Genomic DNA, 22,065 nt, shown 5'->3' with positions numbered 1-22,065 from the left:
TGCCCGATTCCCAATGCGCTCTAAGTCCTCGTGGTGGCGTAGTGACTCACCTCAATCCGGGTGGCGGAGGACGAATCTCAGTTGCCTCCGCGTCTGAGACCATCAATCCACGCATCTTATCACGTGACTTGTTGAGCGCGTTACCGCAGAGACGTAACGCGCGTGGAGGTTTCACGCTATTCTCCGCGGCATCCACGCACAACTCACCATGTGCCCCACCGAGAGCGAGAACCACATTATAGTGACCACGAGGAGGTTACCCCATGTGACTCTACCCTCCCTAGCAACCGGGCCAATTTGGTTGCTCAGGAGACCTGGCTGGAGTCACTCAGCACGCCCTGGATTCAAACTCGTGACTCCAGGGGTGGTAGTCAGCGTCAATACTCGATAAGCTACCCAGACCCCCTCCATCTCTGATTCTTGACATAAAACTCTTCACCTCAAATCCAAAGCATCAGGTGTACTGCAGATCTTGCAACATGACATCACATAATAATCACTTATAAATGAACCAATTACTGCACATTAGCCAAAAACAGCACATCTTCATCTCATCTGGTCCACAGAGACTGATCACCAAATCATATGGGTTTAATTAGCAAGAACTCATCTTAATCACACATCCACAATCGATTACACCAATTTCATTCTAAACAGACAATTAACAAATTGTCGCATCAGTGAATACTGACAGAAAAAGCAGAATGAGGCACAGATCTGTCAGAACGAAAGGACACAGGTGTGAACAGGTATGAATGGCGCAGACAAAAGTGGTATGATGCGATGTTATTTCACTTGATCACAGCTACTAATGCGCTAAATGTCTTCTTTCTTCCTAAAAAATAAAATCTCACTCCATTGTTTTACTTCTGTCTCTCACCTTCCTCTACTTGTACTTCATTGAGCAATTTGAAACTTTGTTTTGCAGGACTTCTCAAGTTACTGCCTCCTTAGGATGAATTGCTTTTGCTGTATTCTTCATTTATAAAGTAAATGTAATGCAAATGAGACGTGAGCCTTAAACGACGCCTCAGGAGACACTTAACTACTATATAAAAGACCTGAACATCTACAACACTTATCCAACATTTAAACTGAGAGCTTTCTGATGTACGAACGATCATCCAAACATTATAACTCCAGCTCGAGAATAAATAGATCCAAATGTAAACGGTTCATTATTTAGTAGTTTACAGCAGCGGTAAATGAGCAATCAGCGAGAGTCTAGTTTGACTAATACATCAATAAGAAATGTTTATGCAGATAAGAGGGCAAAACAGCCCGGGTGATTTACTGGAAAATCAAAAGGAGACGCAAAGAAAATGATCATTAAGATAAAATGGCAAAAATCCCTATGGATTATACAAGACCACACGCAACCACGTGAAACGTGAAGAGAAAATGCAAATGGGTGAATCTCAATAATGATACTACAATGTTACTATATAGGGCTAATTTTGTGGCAACGTTAAGCGCAGCACGACGACTGTGTGCTCTTTTATCCCATTTTTGTGAAAGCACCAATTCTAAGCAAAATTTACATGCAAGTGGGCGTGAGTGGGAGTGTAATTCTTATTAGTGCAAAGTGCATTTGGCTATTTCCCTGAGAAATAGGACATTACTCTATGATGTTTCAGAGGCACATCTCATCTCAAGTCTAAATTCAGTTCCTGTAATTGCAGGTGGTAATAAAGTTCATGTCCAAACTCTGAAAGTACAAAACATCAAATTATGTTCCTGATAATCGCTGTTGTAGCCGTTTTACAAAAACTAAAATGTATTAGATTTGTGTTAGACTTTCTAGAAGTCATGGTTTATTTTTCAGTTATTATTATGTTTTTTAATTTAAAATTGTATTTATGACATTGTGACGAGGAGGAGGGCGGGGCCGGGCCATGAGTGCGCACGTCCGGCTCCCAATCGTGCTAATCAGGCGAGGAGAGGGATAAGGCCGAGCCGGATGCGGCAGTTAGGGGGAGAGAGAGAGCCACACGCAGCTGCTGTGTGTTTATGTTTTCATTAAACTTTATTTTGACTGTTCAGCCGGTTCCCGCCGCCTCCTTGCCCACTTTAAACCCTGTTACATTGGTGCTGAAACCAGGGAAGGAGGAGAGATGCGCTGTCGTGGAGTCCTCGCCACTGCCGTCCGCCCAAAGGAGCAGCCGCGGCTGTCTGCCGGGGGACGGAGGAGTCGCTGCCGGCCGCCTGGATGCGGAGGAACGGCCGCATCCGGCGAGGAGAGGAGGGGCTCGCTACCAGCCGCCAGAACGCGGAGGGGCGTTCCATCTGCCAGGGGCTGGAGGACTCACTGCTGTCCGCCTGGGGAGGAGTGGCTGTCATCCACCAGAGGGTGGAAGAGTGATCGAGGACCAGGCGATGGCGTGTCTGGGAACCGGCGAGCAATTTTCTCTCTCTCTCTCTCTCTCTGTCGTCTCCACACTCACTGTCGTTCCGCCTCTCCCCTTTTCCCTCCCCTTGTCTCCCTCCCAGGCCTCGAAAAGTGGGGAAAGGCAAAAAAAGGCAGCCGGAAAGGCAACGCGTCTGACAATCAACAAGGGCGCAGTTAATGCACAAAAGAACGCAAGTCAATATTTCTATTCTTTTAATTCATTGCATACAGTCCATTTACACTACCAACTTCTTATGAATGTGCTGTCTTTGTTTACATCACTGGTGCTTGACAGAGAGTGGACTATATAATATGACACAGACGGTGCCGGAGAAGAACCTCAGAATTAACCTGCACTTGCAATTTCACCAAACCCACTTGCGCCTAGACTTAGTGCATGCTTGCACGAAAATACCAAAACTTCACGGCCATGCACACTGACTTTATGCTTATGATTATTTGCATAGTGCTGCGCTTAGCACTCTTAAAATAGGGCCCATATATATATATATATATATATACACACACACACACACATACATATATAGCCTTACAGGCATATACATACAAGCCTATTTTTAGGACAATTATGATTTTACATTGTGACCACTGATATATACTGTATATACAGTATAAATATATACATATACATATATATATATATATATATATATATATATATATTGTATCTGGATTGCGTTCAAGCGATCATATTAGTTTTTCCCCAACCGCCAAGGGGCGTCAATGACTGATAGCCAATTCCGCTGCCGTTTCAACGTCACAATGTTTCACAGCACAATGTTTACCAAGGGATGTGACAAAACTGTCCACAAGTTGTAATGCAAGCAGGAAAAGCCGCAATTTCTGCTTGTTATATGTAGGGTGACTACACATCCTTTTCCTCAGACATCCTCTTTTTTGGACCTTAAAAAAAAAGAGTCTAAATGCCCATATTGACGTGCTCTTTATAGTCATACATTCTGTCTTTGCCACTCAATGTTCGCAATGCATGTATGTGCCTTACCTCAGTTTCAGTGAACTTGTTTACATTCAGCTTGATCTGTTTGCCACAAAAGCTGAGCTAATGTCTGATATAGATATACTCACTCAGGCTTTCTAAAAGCAGGAAAAAATCCAGACTCTATTACATGCGTAGGAAGTTTTCATTGTAAGGTTTAACAGGCAGATTTCAGACATTCAAGTGGTCATTAAATTTGAGATGTGCTGGAAATGACACTGTGGGGGGAATTTTCATGACATCTGTGACATGCACTGCTGGACACTTTTAGTAGACAAAAAAATAAATAAAACATTTTTAAATAAACTATTGAGGCAGTGAAAAATGCTTTAACGAGAATTTACTTTCTAGTCCGCAATCCTAAAAGAGCCTGAAGCTGAAGAAACACACTTTTATGCATAAAACAACTGTATAATTATAATTTCAGTATCACTGAAAATTATTGTCAGGTTGCATTCATTAACATTAACAATAAACGATATTTTCACAGTACTTGTTCATTTCAACACATACTAGAACATTTTTAATATTAAAAAGATGGAAAAGATAATGAACAGTAGTATTTTGATAAATTAACATTAACTAGGATTAGTCTAAAAAATACTGTTAGTTCATGATGCACAGTGTCTGCAGCGTCATTATCGATTATCACTCTCGACTGCATTCTTCACCAGAAACTGCCATACACCCCCTTTCTGTGCAACCTTCGGGACATTTTTGTTTTTTCAATCATTTTGGCTGTTAATGCCAACAGGCATACATTTTGCCAAAGGTGTGTATTTTGGGGGAATTCTGATATTTCAACCTCAGTTCCTATAATACATCTATAATACACTGTGTACACAAAATAGTTACACTCAGGACCTTCAGGGCAAAAATGTCCCCATTGAAACCCATTAAAACTGCATTATTCAATCCCAGTGCCATTAAAGCATAAAATCATGAATTCTATGATATTATGCTTTCATTCCGGAGCCCTGGCTTCAAAATGTACATTTATAATATTTTCCACCAGATGGTGCCATTTTTCTCATGTTTAGCCTATGGAGCAAATACAAGCTTTTCCCCTATTTTCTGTTTGCTGTATCATAGAGCACTGCAGGACAACTGAATAAATGATGCAGATAAAATTGTGTGTGTGTGTGTGTGTGTGTTGGTATGGATGTCAGAGTGTGTTTTGTATGTGTGTAATGAGAAATGTGTGTGTGTGTGTAAAAAACAACAGTGGCATTATGTAAACAAACTTGCATTTAAAGGGTTAAAATCCTAAAAACGAATGAATATTTGGTAGTTATGATCAGGACTGATGTTGGCTAAAATTAACTAATTAACTCACTGAAAGTGGAAAATAATATTAATATATAAGATTATTATGGCAGTTTTTTGACGTGGACATTTTTGTCCTCGAAGGACCTCTGAGTAACTTTTTTATATTGACACACAAGGGTTAAAACCCAAATAGGCTCCTCACACGCTCCAGATGCGATTTGCCCCCAGGTGGGGTATGTAAACACACAGAGCACAAACACGTGCACACACACACACACGCCCATACAAATACACTCGCACAAGAACATGAATGGAAAGCAATGCCGCTGGGATTTCAACGGCAAGCGTGGAATTCTAGCCCACGTTTCCTAGCAACAAGACAGTGAGGGTCATTTCAGCACAACACTCGGGCAAAGATGGATTACGGATTTTCTCCTCTCCTTTGCCGGGGGCTTCTCAACGAAGGCAGAGGCAGAAATAGAAAATCGTCTCTTGGGTTACTCTGTACATTTGCCCTCATAAAGGGGGAAACCTCCACCACACCCACCAATACTGCAACTAATTACATCTGTGCATCAGTCCTGAGCCAGTGCAACACTGTAAAACACACGTGTGCACTGATTTATAATAAGTGAGGCATTGGACCTCTAATGTAAAGGGGCGGTCACAATAGGCATTGAGCATGCAACATTTTTCAAGTGTATTCCTGAAGGTGTTTGTATAACTTCTGCTTGTTCAATAATAAAGAAAGATATCAATGGTAAGATAAATGTTTATCTGTTCTGTTTTGTCCGGTAAGCTATAAATCTTTGTGGTTATGGTTAGGTTTAGAGTTATGGATAGGTGTTTATAGTTGTTGCAGGACTACAAATAAACACAACAAACAGTGTATGAATGTGGCATCCAACTGTTCCAAGACTTCAGGATTTCGCTGGTTATTTGGAGGGGCCGTAACGGGAAGTATGTGTGTCCTTTAGTCTTGCAGGACGAAGACAGACCCCTCTCAGATTTTTTCGTATAACGTAACGGACCAGGATATGATGTCACACGGGAGAACTTCTGGTGTAAGTAAATAATAGATCACAAAAAAACAAATAATATTATATTAAAAATGTTAAAATATATTGTCTACTCACTTCCCTGCAACAATAAATCTCGCAGCTTTGAAATATTTATCCTTTGAACTGAGCCAAGAGGTCAGCGTGTGACGTTTCCGTCTCCTATTGGTTGCGCGTCCTCTTGTCTTACGAATTGAAGGTTCAGAGTTCACCAAGCTTGAACTTTGGTACGCAGTATAATACGAAATTTCTTCGCATGAGCTTGCGTTCCCGGTCTGCTGTATTCGAATGCATTTGAATGAGAGTGAATGGAGCGCAAAGTGTACTGAGACCGCCCCTTAATTCTGGGTGCCAAACTGGCAATGTTATTTTAATTATTGGTTTTTACAATTCCAAACATTGAATCAGACATTGCTAATCTGATTCCCGAATGAGTGACTCTTATGAACTGGTTCTTTTGAATCTACAGCGTGAAACACACAGCGTGACCAGTGTAGTCCGATTCCCGAACGAATGACTCTTATGAACCGGTTCTTTTGAATCTACAGCGTGAAACACACAGCGTGACCAGTGTAGTCCGATTCCTGAACGAATGACTCTTATGAACCGGTTCTTTTGAATCTACAGTGTGAAACACACAGCGCGACCAGTGTAGTCCGATTCCTGAACGAATGACTCTTATGAACCAGTTCTTTTGAATCTATAGCTTGAAACACAGCGTGACCAGTGTAGTCCGATTCCTGAATGAATGACTCTTATGAACTGGTTCTTTTAAATCTATAGCTTGAAACACACAGTGTGACCAGTGTAGTCCGATTCCCGAACGAATGACTCTTATGAACCGGTTCTTTTGAATCTACAGCGTGAAACACACAGCGCGACCAGTGTAGTCCGATTCCCGAACGAATGACTCTTATGAACTGGTTCTTTTGAATCTACAGCGTGAAACACAGCGTGACCAGTGTAGTCCGATTCCTGAACGAATGACTCTTATGAACCGGTTCTTTTGAATCTACAGTGTGAAACACACAGCGTGACCAGTGTAGTCCGATTCCTGAAAGAATGACTCTTATGAACCAGTTCTTTTGAATCTATAGCTTGAAACACAGCGTGACCAGTGTAGTCCGATTCCCGAACGAATGACTCTTATGAACTGGTTCTTTTGAATTTACAGTGTGAAACACACAGTGTGACCAGTGTAGTCCGATTCCTGAACGAATGACTCTTATGAACTGGTTCTCTTGAATTTACAGTGTGAAACACACAGCGTGACCAGTGTAGTCCGATTCCCGAACGAATGACTCTTATGAACTGGTTCTTTTGAATTTACAGTGTGAAACACACAGTGTGACCAGTGTAGTCCGATTCCTGATCAAATGACTCTTATGAACTGGTTCTTTTGAATTTACAGTGTGAAACACACAGTGTGACCAGTGTAGTCCGATTCCCGAACGAATGACTCTTATGAACCGGTTCTTTTGAATTTACAGTGTGAAACACACAGCATGACCAGTGTAGTCCGATTCCCGAACTAATGACTCTTATGAACTGGTTCTTTTGAATTTACAGTGTGAAACACACAGCTCGACCAGTGTAGTCCGATTCCCGAACGAATGACTCTTATGAACTGGTTCTTTTGAATCTATAGCTTGAAACACACAGCGCGACCAGTGTAGTCCGATTCCTGAACTAATGACTCTTATGAACTGGTTCTTTTGAATTTACAGTGTGAAACACACAGCGTGACCAGTGTAGTTCGATTCCCAAATGAATGACTCTTATGAACTGGTTCTTTTGAATTTACAGTGTGAAACACACAGTGTGACCAGTGTAGTCCGATTCCCGAACGAATGACTCTTATGAACCGGTTCTTTTGAATCTACAGCGTGAAACACACAGCGTGACAAGTGTAGTCCGATTCCCGAACGAATGACTCTTATGAACCGGTTCTTTTGAATTTACAGTGTGAAACACACAGCGTGACCAGTGTAGTCCGATTCCCGAACGAATGACTCTTATGAACCGGTTCTTTTGAATCTACAGCGTGAAACACACAGCGTGACAAGTGTAGTCCGATTCCCGAACGAATGACTCTTATGAACCGGTTCTTTTGAATTTACAGTGTGAAACACACAGCATGACCAGTGTAGTCCGATTCCCGAACGAATAACTCTTATGAACTGGTTCTTTTGAATCTATAGCTTGAAACACACAGCGCGACCAGTGTAGTCCGATTCCTGAACTAATGACTCTTATGAATTGGTTCTTTTGAATTTACAGTGTGAAACACACAGTGTGACCAGTGTAGTCCGATTCCTGAACGAATGACTCTTATGAACTGGTTCTTTTGAATCTATAGCTTGAAACACACAGCGTGACCAGTGCAGTCCGATTCCTAAACGAATGACTCTTATGAACTGGTTCTTTTGAATCTATAGCTTGAAACACAATATAAAACACACCATAAGAATTGCATTTATGATGTTTAAATATCTCTTACTCAAAACGACAAAAAGAATCATTAACGGATAAGAAACTGGAATCGGTACGAGCAATTGGAATTTACGACTCCCATCTCTAATTTTTGGTTATCTTGTTCCATGTTTCACACTATTCAATCTTAACCCTAATTATGATCAACAGTGATGATTGCCTTAGAAAACACCACTAAATATGTTCTAATTTGTCGTGTCAGGTGAAATGTTTGCTTTCAGTGTAAACAGGAGAATTGTTTGCATCCTGTCTGGTTAATATACGGTGTAAAATTAGAGTGCTCACTTTCTCTCTGTACAGGAAAAACTGTCATTTCAAAACTGCAATTTAAGTGTTCGTCTGCCGGTCTGTCACCTCTCTTCAGACGAAAGACACAGATGGGTTTTTTCCGGGCAGGACAAGAAAACAGTGACCATAAACACTCGCTGTATGCGATCATCACAAACATCCATCAGGCAGACAGACAAAAGAAGCATCATGGTACCAATCACGACCATGAGCTCATGCTTTTCACAATAACATCTTCTTAAAGGTGAAGTGTGTCATTTTTTTTTGCATGTTAAAATACTTTCTCCCATCCCAGTTTCATGTGCAGAATCAAAAACACAACTATTCAAAAATTTGGACATACTTACGCAGTCATTATTATTATTTTCGACATTTTAGAATTATAATAAATAATCAAAACTAAGAAATAACACAAATAGTCATATTTTATTAAACAAATGTAAGCTCTCTTGTAATCCTGTAATGGATTTTTAAACCATTTTGAAGGAGGTCGCATTATATGTTCAAAAGATCAAGGAAAATGTGATTCCTCATGTCATGACCCCTTTAACCTCTTCAGCTCTGTGGGGGGCGCTCTATCACGAAAAATGTTTACGCTTAAAATGCTCAAGTCCCCATAAACATAAGTCAGGCATATGAGGTATCATCTGAAAGCTTAGAAACTGAACTTTTCAGAGATAACCATCACTTCTGCATTTATGTTACTTAAAATAACAAAATAAGGCCTTTAAACATCCGTGTCGCAAATAAGCGCCACCTAGTGGTTATGTGGTAGAAATATTAATATGAATAATAAAGTCTTTAGCCCTTGTGCGACCTTCTGTACATTTTTGTCTTTTTCATTTTTGTTTTTTCGATCATTTTGGCTGTGTTAATGCCAACGGCATACATTTTGCCAAAGGTGTGTATTTTGGGGGGAATTTTGATATTTCAACCTCAGTTCCTATAATACATCTATAATACACTGTGTACACAAAATAGTTACACTCAGGACCTTCAGGACAAAAATGTCCCCATTGAAACCCATTAAAACTGCAATATTTGATCCCAGTGTCATTAAAGCATAAAATCATGAATTCTATGAAACTATCCTTTCATTCTGGAGCCCTGGCTTCAATATTAAAAATTTAAATATTTTCCACCAGATGGCGCCATTTTTCTCATGTTTAGCCTATGGAGCAAATACATGCTTTTCCCCTATTCTCTGTTTGCTGTATTATAGAGCACTGCAGGACAGCTGAATAAATGATGCAGCTAAAAATGTGTGTGTGTGTTGGTATGGATGTCAGAGTGTGTTTTGTATGTGTGTATTGAGAAATGTGTGTGCGTGTGTGTAAAAAAAACAACAGTGGCATTATGTAAACACACTGGCATTTAAAGGGTTAAAATCCTGAAAATGAATGAATATTTGGTAGTTATGATCAGGACTGATGTTCGTTAAAAAAATTAATTCATTGAAAGTGGAAAATAATATTATTATATACTATTATTATGGCAGTTTGTTGATGTGGACATTTTTGTCCACCAAGGGCCTCTGAGTAACTTTTTTAAATTGACGCACAAGGGTTAATATAGCACCTAAATAGACAAGTCATATATCAAACAAAAGCTCTCATTCTCAGGAACGTGAGTGTACAATTTATTTTAATGCACTAATAACACCGTTTGAAATATTTTCAAAAGAATCACAAAGTGAAATATGATTTCTGTAAGTCTTCAAATACAAACGTCTCGTTTATGCTCCGATAACTTCTGATGTAAGCATTAAATAACTAACAACTTTATATCTGCTTTTACCTTAGGAAGTTCTCTAAAATATAAGCCATTATTTACTTGTCTGTGAGCTTGCTTGCGTGAATAATCCAATGTTATATCTTAGATATCCAGAACAAAATATGCCATCCAGCAGGAAAACCATGCTAAACTAATCATGGGAAATATATGTTATCTACTACTGATGATAAAATGTTATACATCATCGCAAAAGGATCTCAGCTGTCTAATGACACCTAGATTGAGCTTGTAGTCCACTCAGAGGCCGAGATATTCAATGAAATAATGAGGGTGGTGCTTGAACTGAAAATTAGACTGAATGTCTATGGACGAGCACATCTGTGAGGGCCAAAGTGTGTTAGAGCACCACCTACATTTCAGATCGGCATTTTGTGATGGAAGGTGATAGAGGAAAAATTATTTTTTCTAGTTCTTCCTGCCATCTAGTGGAATAAAATATGAAGAGGTTAAGAGGTTAAGCAGACAAAAGGCTTTCAAGATCATGAAGAACTTACTTTTTACTGGTAGTGTACAAGTAATCCATTGATAGTTTGACTTCTTGACACGCGTAAACACTGTGGCTTTGTGGTGCTTTTAAAACATTGCTCTTTCTGTTTGAGCAGCCCGACATGTCAACTTCTGACTCAACTAATGCCATGAGTTTTGGACGTTCTTCAAACTTGCATTTGCCCTAATATTACCTGTGAAAGCTTGAACTCTGAGTTGAGCAGGTCACTCACCAGATAGACATAATCGTGGTCTTGGAAAGCATGCTGGAGCTGAGGAATCCACGGACTGGAGTTCAGGGCCAGGATGGTTCTTTCCTCCTCAAAGAATGACATCTACAGAGGAATAAAATCAGATGTGTGAGAAGAACTAAACATCAGAGAATGCAACATCCTGTGAAGGGCATTCATGCAATCTGCTCCTAACTAGTCATTTAGTTAACACTTTTATCCAAAGAGATTACACTTACTACAGTGACAATAGTTATGGTAATAGTTCATGGATTCTTTGCAGGGTTTGAATCAACAACTTTCTAGCTACCAGCCTTAATACAGATTTAAGGGTGAATAAATGATGACAGAATGATCATTTTTGCATGAAGTAACTCTTTATCCAATCTAATATAGCCCAGGCAGATGTAGCAGTGACCGACCTGGTCTTGAGATCGTAGGCAGGTTTTCTCCATGACCTTCATGGCGTACACGTCTCCTGTCGCTCTCTCCTTCACCACTTGCACCTCAGAAAAGTGTCCTCGTCCTACGACCCCCCTCACTTCAAAATCCTTCTTACCAGGAAGCAGTTCCTGAACTTCGGCCACAACTTCACAATCTGAGATACACAAACACAAAGTCACAAACCAACGTGATCACATCACAGTGAATGGTTTCGTGTAGCCAATATTTACCAGCATAAAGTGTGGCAACTTAGACAGGAAGAGACCGTCTGATTGATACGCAAGTCTCAATTACGGTTGTCTGGATCGGGACTTACATTTGTTGACAAAATTGGCCACATGTTTGATCTTCATGAGTTCAGGCGATGTGCACTCCTGATAGAGCACCAGTAGAGCGTCAATCAGTCCTTCTCTGGTCACTCCATTCACTCCTGTGGAACACTTCCCCTGAAAAACAACACGCATGTGCTTTATGAAGTAACACTTAAAACATTATTGAACATTATTACATACATTGGGTCTTTAGCGACCAAGCACGCATACCAATCACAAATGGATCCACAAAATGCCCAGATAGTGTCAAAATTTTCAAAACACTCTCAAGATGTTTTCCTGAACGAATGACTCTTATGAACTGATTCTGATCTATTATCAATATATCAAAGAGATGATGCAACAAATATAAAACAGGATTCATTACTTCCACACTGAAACTTCATGAGATGCAACTGGCTGTCCAACACATATTGAGCTACACACAATCTACACATTTGTATTTTCTCAGGCATTTATTGAGATTAAATAGATGCATGACGTACATAATTTCAGTAGTACATGTGCAGTGCTGGGTTCTGAATTGTAATCTAGCGCTGATTACAAATTATTTTACCAAAAATGTAGTTAGTATTGTAATCTCTTGGATTACATTGTAATGTAATTTTATTGTTTTGGATTACTTTTGGATTACTTCTGATCTAATTATTGTTTATTGATGCATTTAAGTAGAATAAACTTATTGGATGAAAATTGATGATTTTTTTGAGTACGTTTTAAAAATAAAAAAGTCACTAAAAATGTTCTTGCTCAAGCCATTTTGGCATTTCAAACGCCCTCCATGTGTGATAACAGATCAGACCAGTTATATTCGTGAATCAACGTCAAAAAAAAAAAAGTCTGAACCGCAAAATCGCATTTATGTAAATTTTTTTGAAGCCAAGTAGAAAAGCAATTCACGAAACTAAAACGAATCCATCTTCAGTGTATTTATGGCTGGAGGCTAGTATAAGGTCTGTCAAATTACAATTAAAATTATTTAAAAAGAAGACTAAGAGGGATCAATAAATTATGAACAATTTGCCTGATTAATAAGTAATCATGTAATCCATAAAAGTAACTAATCTGATAAGTATTTCCAATGTAATCAAATTACAAATACTTGCTTTTGTAATCTGATTACATGGTCCATGTTATATGTAATCTGTTACTACCGAGCACTGTTGATGTGTTAAACTTGCTATAGTTCACTTCCACATTGCTGCTTCGTCAAATATTAATGTCAAATGTAAATCAAGTCAATCACCGAAACAACAGCGCCACCTTGAGTAAGAAATAGCATGTTTATTATGTATATGTTCACGCATGTGGAATACAGATAATTGTCACACCGAAAATCAACATGATATAGTATTTATTTATGATTTATTCCTCATTTATCTCATAATAAACAAAGAAATAGATATCCTCTGACAGTAAATTTACATACATATCAAATGATCATGAAAATATGATTTATGGAAGCACAAAAAAAGCAACATAATTACATTTCTTGGGTCTTTCTTGACCCTATACAGTTTTGGTAAGTAAGCAGTTATAAAAATAAATATTTTTTACCTTTTTTCGAGATATGCATTAACCCTTAAATGAGATATGCATTAACCCTTTAGTGACCCGGGACCTCATCCATGTTTTGGAGTTGTGCCCACACCTCTTTAGTATTCCTCAATATCTCTCTTGTGAATAGTGTGACACCAAAAAATGCCAAAATTGCCACAAAAGTGGATAGGGTCGGGGGTTTTTTTGCACTTCCATACATTTTTTTATTTTTTATTATTTCAGTATAAGTTTACTATCACCGGATATCTATTTCTTTGTTTATTGCAAGATAAATGAGTACTATATTCATACAAATAAATACTATATCACGTTGATTTAAATAATGAATAAGTCTTCCACATGTGTAGACATACATATTATACATGTTATTTCTTACTCAAGGTGGCGCTGTTGTTTCAGTGATTGACTTGATTTACATTTGACATTGATGTTTGACAAAGAAGCAACATGGAAGTAAACTATAGCAAGTTTAACACATGAACATTATGATATGACTTGTCATTTGGGTGTGCTACTGAAATTGTGGAAGTTGTGCGTCTATTTAGACTCAATTAGTGGCTGAGAAAATACATATTAAATGTAATTTATGCATAGCTCAGTATGTGTTTGACAGTCAGTTGCGTCTCATGAAATTTCAGTGTGACAATAATGAATCCTATTCTAGATTTGTTGCATCATCTCTTTGATGTAAAAAATTAAACATCAGAATACTTTTTATTCTATTATTTTCTAATTGTCTTAAACATATTTGGAAAATTTGACACTATCTGGACATTTTGTAGATGCATTTGTGATAGATATACGTACCGGGTCGCTAAAGACCCGAATATGTAAGAGTGTTTGGTGAAATTACACATTTAAGGGTTAAAGTGATAATAGAGGATCTGAATTCAAATCTATCAGCGAGTTGTTTAATATTATTGCAGTAACCACACTTTAAAGTTAACATGCAATGTATTCGCAACACATTTAACTTTTGTAATGTGACATATTTTTGAGTGAAAAAGCATAATAAATGAGATCAATGTAGGGCAGGACTTGATTTTATCCAAGGGGAATTAACCGGACCATGTAGTGCCTCTGTATTACAAGTGCATGGAAAATAAGAGGGCTTGGTGATGTCATCAGAAAAGGTAAGTCGTTTTAGAGTTCTTATCGTTCACAATAAGACCAGGAGGAACATGCATTAAAAAAATAAATAAGGACTAAGTAAATATGTTGACATGTTGCATGTATTCTCATACCAATGACCTGGCAAGACAAGCCATTATATTGAAAAATAATCAAATGATCAAGACGTTTAGATTAAGAAACATTGAGATAACCACATGAGCGTGTTTACCTGCAACAGTTGATTGAGTCGAGCGCAGCGGCTCGTGATGGAGTCGAGGGCAGACAGATCTTTAACACTGCAGTAACCTCCATATTTAAACTTCAACATCACTGCAGGACAAAGAAGATCATGTTACATTATTATGTGCATATGCATTAGGCACATGATAGTTTAAACAACACTTCATTGCAATCATTTTTATATGATATATTCAGTTTTCATGGCCTTATATTAACTGAGAGTCTACATACACATATTTGTCACACCACAGGACTATTTAAAATTAACTGCATAAAAAGTTAATGATTAGAAATTGTAAAATATACATACATATATATATATATATATATATATATATATAACACTTTCTCGTACATATTTTATATGCATTTGTAAATTACCTATATGTGTACATGTGCATCTATTGATATAAAAATCTACTGATCAACATAACAAAAATGCATCAATAAAAATAAAATATTAATTGAATTATACATCAATGTGCATTTATATAAACTGACAGTTTCACTGACACTCAAGTACACCAAACCATGCATTAATCAATACAGACGTCACAACAGATCAGATGGCAGCAAATAACATATTTATTTAAACACTTGTAACATCTTATGAAGAAAATACAATACGAGCTCACTTCTAAAATCACATGCAACAACATGAATGTAACGACCATCGGGTGAATGTAAACACACTTCATTCTGTGCCGTTTAAAAGAACACACCCCGCCTACTTTGATCACAAGTAACAGAAAACGAAACATACACTTACCAAATGTTCATGTGAGTGTCTGTGAGGTGTAAAAATTAACTGTTTATTAAAATGTTCCTGGATTAGACGCGCGCGTGAGGAAACGCTCTTCACTTCCTGATGAATTTTGAATTTTGCGCGTTCTGCGCGACAGCTCATTGGTCCACGCCAAGCATTGCGTCATATAGTTTGAGCCTAAGCACCTCCCACAATACTCATCCGCAGCGTGTAAAATCATTTGAATATGTTACTCACACAATGTGTATTAGAATATTGATTAATTATTAATGAGTGGCCTTCAATACATCATGAAAACAGAGTTTGACTGCAATTTTTTTGCTTGAAAAAATAAAGTATTTAAAATAATTAACCCTTTGATGTATGTAATCCACTACAGTGCACGTCTTGAAATGTTTTTAAGCATTCAGGGTGAGGCATTACTTTGAACTATTGTTTTTTTATTTATAATTAAACATGCCAGCAGAAGTAGTGATGTATCAAGTATCTCAATTATCTCATCTTATTCTACAATGTCTTTCATAATACATCACTTTGAAATTGGGAATGATTATATTCTTGTTTTGAAGTATCTAAAAAAAATAATTTCTTGTGTGATTTAGTGATTCATGCATCAAAAGGTTAAAGAAAAGATTAAAGAATGAAATTAAAGAACATTAAAATATATATATATATATATATATATATATATATATATATATATATATATATATATATATATTCAAAATGTTTATAAAGGTCAAAGTTAAAGGAGTATTCTGGGTTCAATACAAGTTAAGCTCAATCGACAGTATTTGTGGCGTAATATAGATTACCACAAAAATTAATTTTGACTCGTCCCTCCTTTTCTTTAAAAAAAAGCACAAATCTGTGTTCCAGTGAGACACTTACAATGGAAGTCAATGGGGTCAATCCGTAAATGTTAAAATACTCACTGTTTCAAAATATAACAAGACATAAAGGATATGTGTGTAAACATGATATTAGTGTGATAAAATCATTTAATAACCTTTTCTGTTTAAATTGATATCAAATTTTACAACTTTGTTGCCATGACGACGAAACGCCGTAAACTCTAAAACGTCTGTGAACTCGACAATTTAAAAAACTTTACAGCTCAAATAATACATGAGTTTTTGCAGAAGAATTAATGCACGTGCTTTTATAAAATTATAAACTTCACATTTCTGTTTTTAAACCCTCCAAAATCTGACCCCATTGACTTCCATTGTAAGTGTCTCACTGGAACACAGATTTTTGCTTTTTTTAAAGAAAAGGAGGAACAAGTCGAAATAAATTTTTTGTGGTAATCAATATTATGCCACAAATGCTGTTAATTGAACCCAACTTGTATTGAACCCGAAATATTCCTTTAAACCCCTTAAACTCTATAGACCTGCCAGCGCTATATCATGAAAAAGTGTGAAAAAAGTTTACACTTAAAACGTTAATGTCCCCGTATACGTAAGTCAGGCATATGAGGTACCATTTGAAAGCTTAAAATCTGAGCTGTTCAGAGATAACCATCACTTCTGCATTTATATTACTTAAAATAACAAAACAAGGCCTCAAAACATTCGCGTCGCAAATTAGCGCCCCCTAGAGGTAATGGGATAGATATAAAAATAAAAAAAGTCCTTCACATAGCACCTAAATGGACAAGTCATATATCAAATAAAAGCTCTCATTCTCAGGAATGTGGCTGTATAGTTTATTGTGTTGCAGTAATACCACAATTTGAAAGATTTTCAAAAGAATCACAAAGTGAAATATGATTTCTGACATCAAATACAAATGTCTCTTTTATGCTCCAATAACTGCTGCTGTAAGCCCCAAATAGCTAAAAACTTTATATTACAATAACTTTATATAACAATTAGCCATTGTTTACTTGTCTGTGAATAATCCAACATTATATATTAGATGTCCAAAACAAAATATGTCATCCAGAAGGAAAAGTATGCTAAACAAATCATCAGACATATATGTTTTTGACTATTGATTATAAAATGTTATATATCATCGCAAAGTGGAGGATCTCAGCTTTTTAATGACAGCTAGAGCTTCTAGTCCACTCAGAGGCTGAGATATTCAGTGAAATAATGAGGGTGGTGCTTGAACTGAAAATTAGACTGAATGTCTATGGACGAGCACATCTGTGAGGGATAAAATGTGTTAGAGCGCCACCTACATTTCAGATCTGTATATTGTGATGGAATGTGATAGAGAAAAAAAAATTCTAGTGCTTTCTGCCATCTAGTGGAATAAAATGAGACTTTTCAAAATGAGGTAGAGTGAACAGAACCAGAATTACATGTTTATAAAGTTAGGACAAAAACAAAAAAAAATTATCATAAGATTGTAAACACACAATATTATTTATGAATAATTGGAGTCTTTTTTTATTTGGGCAGTTCTCTGAAAAATGAGACATTTTTTAGCAATTAGTCCACAGTATGTGTGAATGATGAGCTTTTAAATTTGAGTGTGAAAAACTGAGGGCGGAGAGTGTTTATTTACAGGTGAACTTGACTGAAATGTTGTTCCAGGAAACATGTTTTGCTTGGCCCATGCATGACATGATTTAGCCAAATAGGCCAAGTTGGTCCAGGAACAACATTCTTAAACACCAATCATAGTTTTATCCCCATCCCAGGTTAATATGCAGAGAAAAATGTGCATAAAATATTTGCTGGCTGAATTCATAATGCAATCTGGATGAGTTCACTAGGAGCAGACAGACAGTAAAGTGCCCTAAACAAGCATGGTAAATTCATAAACATTCAAGGGAGCATCAGGTTACAATAAGACACACTGAACATCTGAGCAGCTGCACACAACAGCAATTGAGTCTCATCGGTCTGTGAAGATCTGGTTTCCCTGGTGATGTCTGTGAGCACCATGGCAACCGCCTCCCTGAGCTGTGATAAGGGAGAGAGATGGAAAATTAGAGACATAAGAGAGAAAATAGCTGTCTGACTCAAAAACAATTTGAGTTTCATATCTGCAACATTTAAATATGCTGTAAGCGATTTTTTTTTCATGGAATGTATGCAAAACATGTTCCTACTCTGAAAGATAGTAATGAAATAAGTGTTGTAAGATGTCTCATCGGTCTCTGTGACACCTCTAGACTCTGCAAACAGCAAACAAATATGTGTCTGTGGTCAATAACGCTTTCTATCTGACAATCATTTTGCGTGTTCTCATAGTATTGTAGTTGCAGCGAATTATTGAGGCTTAATGCCATTTTTATGCCATGTGGTTCATAACAGTTGTCAGCAGAGGGCGCTATTTTGCGGCTGTTGTTTTTAACAACGTGTCTGCACGATGTCAGCCTCAATAAAGCTAATTTAGTATCTTTGGAGTGTGGCGTTTTGGAAACAGGGGGCGTGGCTCAATTTGTGGAATAGCTGAAATCGCATACAGCACCTTTAAGGGTAATTATATCTTCTACACATCACATTTGTCATGACCCCCTTAAGTGTGTAAATCTTGTTTGGAGACTACCAACAAAATAAAACAATGTCAAGAGTTCTTGAAGTTGTTTGTTTTTCAATGATATGGGCTGGACTCTTGTAACAGCAGATGGGGAATAAATGTGTTTATGATCTCACGGGGCAAAAAACAGGACGACAAATGCGACATCTGGAGTTCAAACTACATTTATGGTATTTTCTACCAACAAAAAATAAATTATTCGATTTAATTACTTTAAAAAGAAAATGTAATGTGGTGTAACCATCAAGTTAAAGGTATTCAAATAGTTTCTTTGCACCTTGAATACATGTGTATACACAATCATTTATTTGATTTGATTAATCATTTACTTCATCATTAACAAAGTTTTCAAGCATTATTTGACACCCTTAATTTTCATTTACAAATGTCATAACTTTTTGAGTCATGAATAACAAAATGTGTCTTTTCATAAAAATAAAAACATTAATTACATGATAACAATTTGGCAACCTCAAGTTGGTTACACCACATGACTTCTATTTGGTGGACAAAACTTTTAAAATATTAATATTTTGCAACAAAATTGTTTCACTACTTATTTTTTTAAAGATATAATAATAAAAGATTATTCTTCACTGTTCACGCCAACATTTCACTTTTCAAGAAATTCAGCTTTTAATCATACTTTGCTTTTATTTATTTATTGTTTACTGTTTTCAGACAGCTACACTATATCCATAAAAAAAAATTCTTTAAGCTCTGAAAAAGTTTTTTAAGAGTTCCTGTTTCAGTGGTATAGCCAATGTTAAAGGCTTAAAACTCAAAAAGGTGTTTGGTAAAAAAAAAAAAAAACAATTATGATATGATACTTTTGAGACTCTCAGCCTAAGAAACTGCTGGAAAAAAAAATATATAATTGTTTTTTTTTTTTTTCTTATTTGGCATTATATATATCTCTGGGTGTAAATAAGGTGGCTCCGAAAAAACTTTCAATCATGTCAACTGTATTGTTTGTATTGTATTATATTGATAATAATTTGTGTTGATATGACAAAGCTATCAAAAGTTCTAGCATTACAAAAATAATTTATCATAGTGTCCAAAAACGTCTCCAAACAAATAAAACATAATAATTGTACATAAGAACTAATTACACATGCAAACACAACAATGACTAAAGGTTTGTATAGCATGCAGACATGATTTTAGTAATGAGATTTCACAGAATGAGTTTCATTCTGTGTCATTTGTGTCATCATTGAGTCTGTGTCATGTATTTGGCGCCATCTCCTGGTGGCCATATGTAACAACATTTTGTCTGCAAATTTTTTCTCAGCAGGCCCATCCAAGCTTAAAGGGTTAAACCCCAGAAAAAATGACAAAATGAAATCGAAAACATTTTAATCACAACAGAGATGTATTCAAGTATCTGTTGTGTGTGTGTTGCATTTTTGAATAATTTATCGATCTGGAGAAGAAAAAAACCTTTAACAAAAAATATGTATATATATATATATATATATCCAGGGGTGTAGAAACAGTTATAACCGGACGGGACACGTCCCCCTCACTTTTAGAAAGTTTTACACTCAATCCTGCTATTTTTGTCCAGATTCAAGCATGACTACATGAAAATGTTTTATGATTTTGGGGTTATAAAGCCTCTCATTCAAAAATCTGTCATTTGTAAATTCACTGTCTCCACATAACCGTGCCAGAATTTTTTTTCTACATTTCTTTATTATTATTATTAAATTTCTTTTTTACCTTTGTGACAACATTTGTTTACCTACCATATAAAAACCACACAGCATGTCGTCCATTAATGTCAAATACTTCAATCGAATCAATTAATTGAAATAAATTCTCAATCTGAACCACTATTTTGTGTAATCATCATTACATAGTAGCTGTAAATAACGCACAAGACATACAATAATTCATACAAATACACTGGGCGATCAATCGGCTAAAATTTGTAATCAAACTAACTACATTATATGCCTATTAATTAATTGCATACATCAATATTTGCTACGAAAGTACATCAAATAAAGACTGTATGTCTTCTGATTTTCTCCCCCAGTAAGAAACAATTCATATTTAATACACATTACTAAAGTAACAAATTCATCCTGTTTAGATTGTTACATTTCAATGTAATCAATATATAATTTTTTGTTTAATTTAAATGAGCTCAACTGCCACGAAAAGTCTTAAAAATAATGGCAACGGTTTCCATGAGATTTATCTATTCTAACAGCGTTTACGCTCACTGAATTGTGTTTAAACACGATTAACCCCAGTGTTTTTTTTTTTTGTCTGATCAGACTACTGTATCTGCTTTTATCCAAAAACCAAACAGTTTAAATCAAAGGCCAGATAAAGAATTAACTGGATGCAAATAAAAACGATCAAAACACTGATGTGTATCACAGTGGCTTGAGTAATGTTGCGTTAAAGCGCCACCATGTGGCGAAAACACAGACAGAAAAGAAAGAAACATGTTGCTCTCTTAAAATGTTTATTATCGTTAGACTTATGGTGGGATAATGGAGTTGTAATATTCCATATTTTCCAGTGTACACCAGTTAATTTTACAGAAGCACACACAGACGCATGTGTCAGTGTCCATATGCAGTCATGCGTGTTTGTGTGTGCGTAGGTGCATCAAGACTTTAAATGATATGACACACATAAATTAGCACAATGGTGGATCGATGTATGATTGTCGAGTCCCTGTTAAGATTTCTCTTCTCCACTGTTTGTGCAAAACAACTGCCAAGTTTAATATTTATGCAGGTCTGCGCAACTCATGTCAAACACAACTAATCGCTCACAAGTGCTGCTGGTGTTTTGATCTTCCTGTCAGAAAGGGACACAGGGAGGGAATGACCGTTACCCATCCCACGGTTTTACTAGAGTAACCATAGTTCAACTTCAGTAACTATTGTTGAGCTATGGTATTAGTAAAATCACAGTAACCACAAAAAATGCAGTAAGTATTTTTTCAGCATGATCTTTGTGGTAACACTGTAGTTATAATACAGGAAAAGCAAAACTATGCTTTTACCAGTAAAAATAATCATCATTCGCCCTATAGCCTTTCCTATAGTCTTACTA

At 36.7% G+C, this 22,065-nt stretch overlaps 1 protein-coding gene across 3 annotated transcripts in view; it reads right to left on the bottom strand.

Moving 5' to 3' along the window:
- LOC127423095 (citron rho-interacting kinase-like) overlaps nucleotides 1–16,147 on the bottom strand; it is a 138,360-nt gene extending 122,213 nt beyond the window's left edge. For all 3 annotated transcript variants that reach the window (XM_051667143.1, XM_051667150.1, XM_051667159.1), the window contains exons 1-5: nucleotides 15,484–16,147; nucleotides 14,704–14,804; nucleotides 11,786–11,915; nucleotides 11,448–11,623; nucleotides 11,029–11,130 (exon numbers count right to left, since the gene is read on the bottom strand). In XM_051667143.1, coding sequence (XP_051523103.1) covers nucleotides 11,029–11,130; nucleotides 11,448–11,623; nucleotides 11,786–11,915; nucleotides 14,704–14,802 — 507 coding nt within the window. In that variant the 5' untranslated portion in view covers nucleotides 14,803–14,804; nucleotides 15,484–16,147. The remainder of the gene's footprint in view (nucleotides 1–11,028; nucleotides 11,131–11,447; nucleotides 11,624–11,785; nucleotides 11,916–14,703; nucleotides 14,805–15,483) is intronic.
- Nucleotides 16,148–22,065: the final 5,918 nt, after the last annotated feature.

Source organism: Myxocyprinus asiaticus, chromosome 3 (genome assembly GCF_019703515.2).
Source record: "Myxocyprinus asiaticus isolate MX2 ecotype Aquarium Trade chromosome 3, UBuf_Myxa_2, whole genome shotgun sequence".
Lineage (NCBI taxonomy): Eukaryota > Metazoa > Chordata > Actinopteri > Cypriniformes > Catostomidae > Myxocyprinus > Myxocyprinus asiaticus.
Note: the sequence above shows the minus strand (reverse complement) of the source record. Positions and strands in the feature narration are given on the sequence as shown.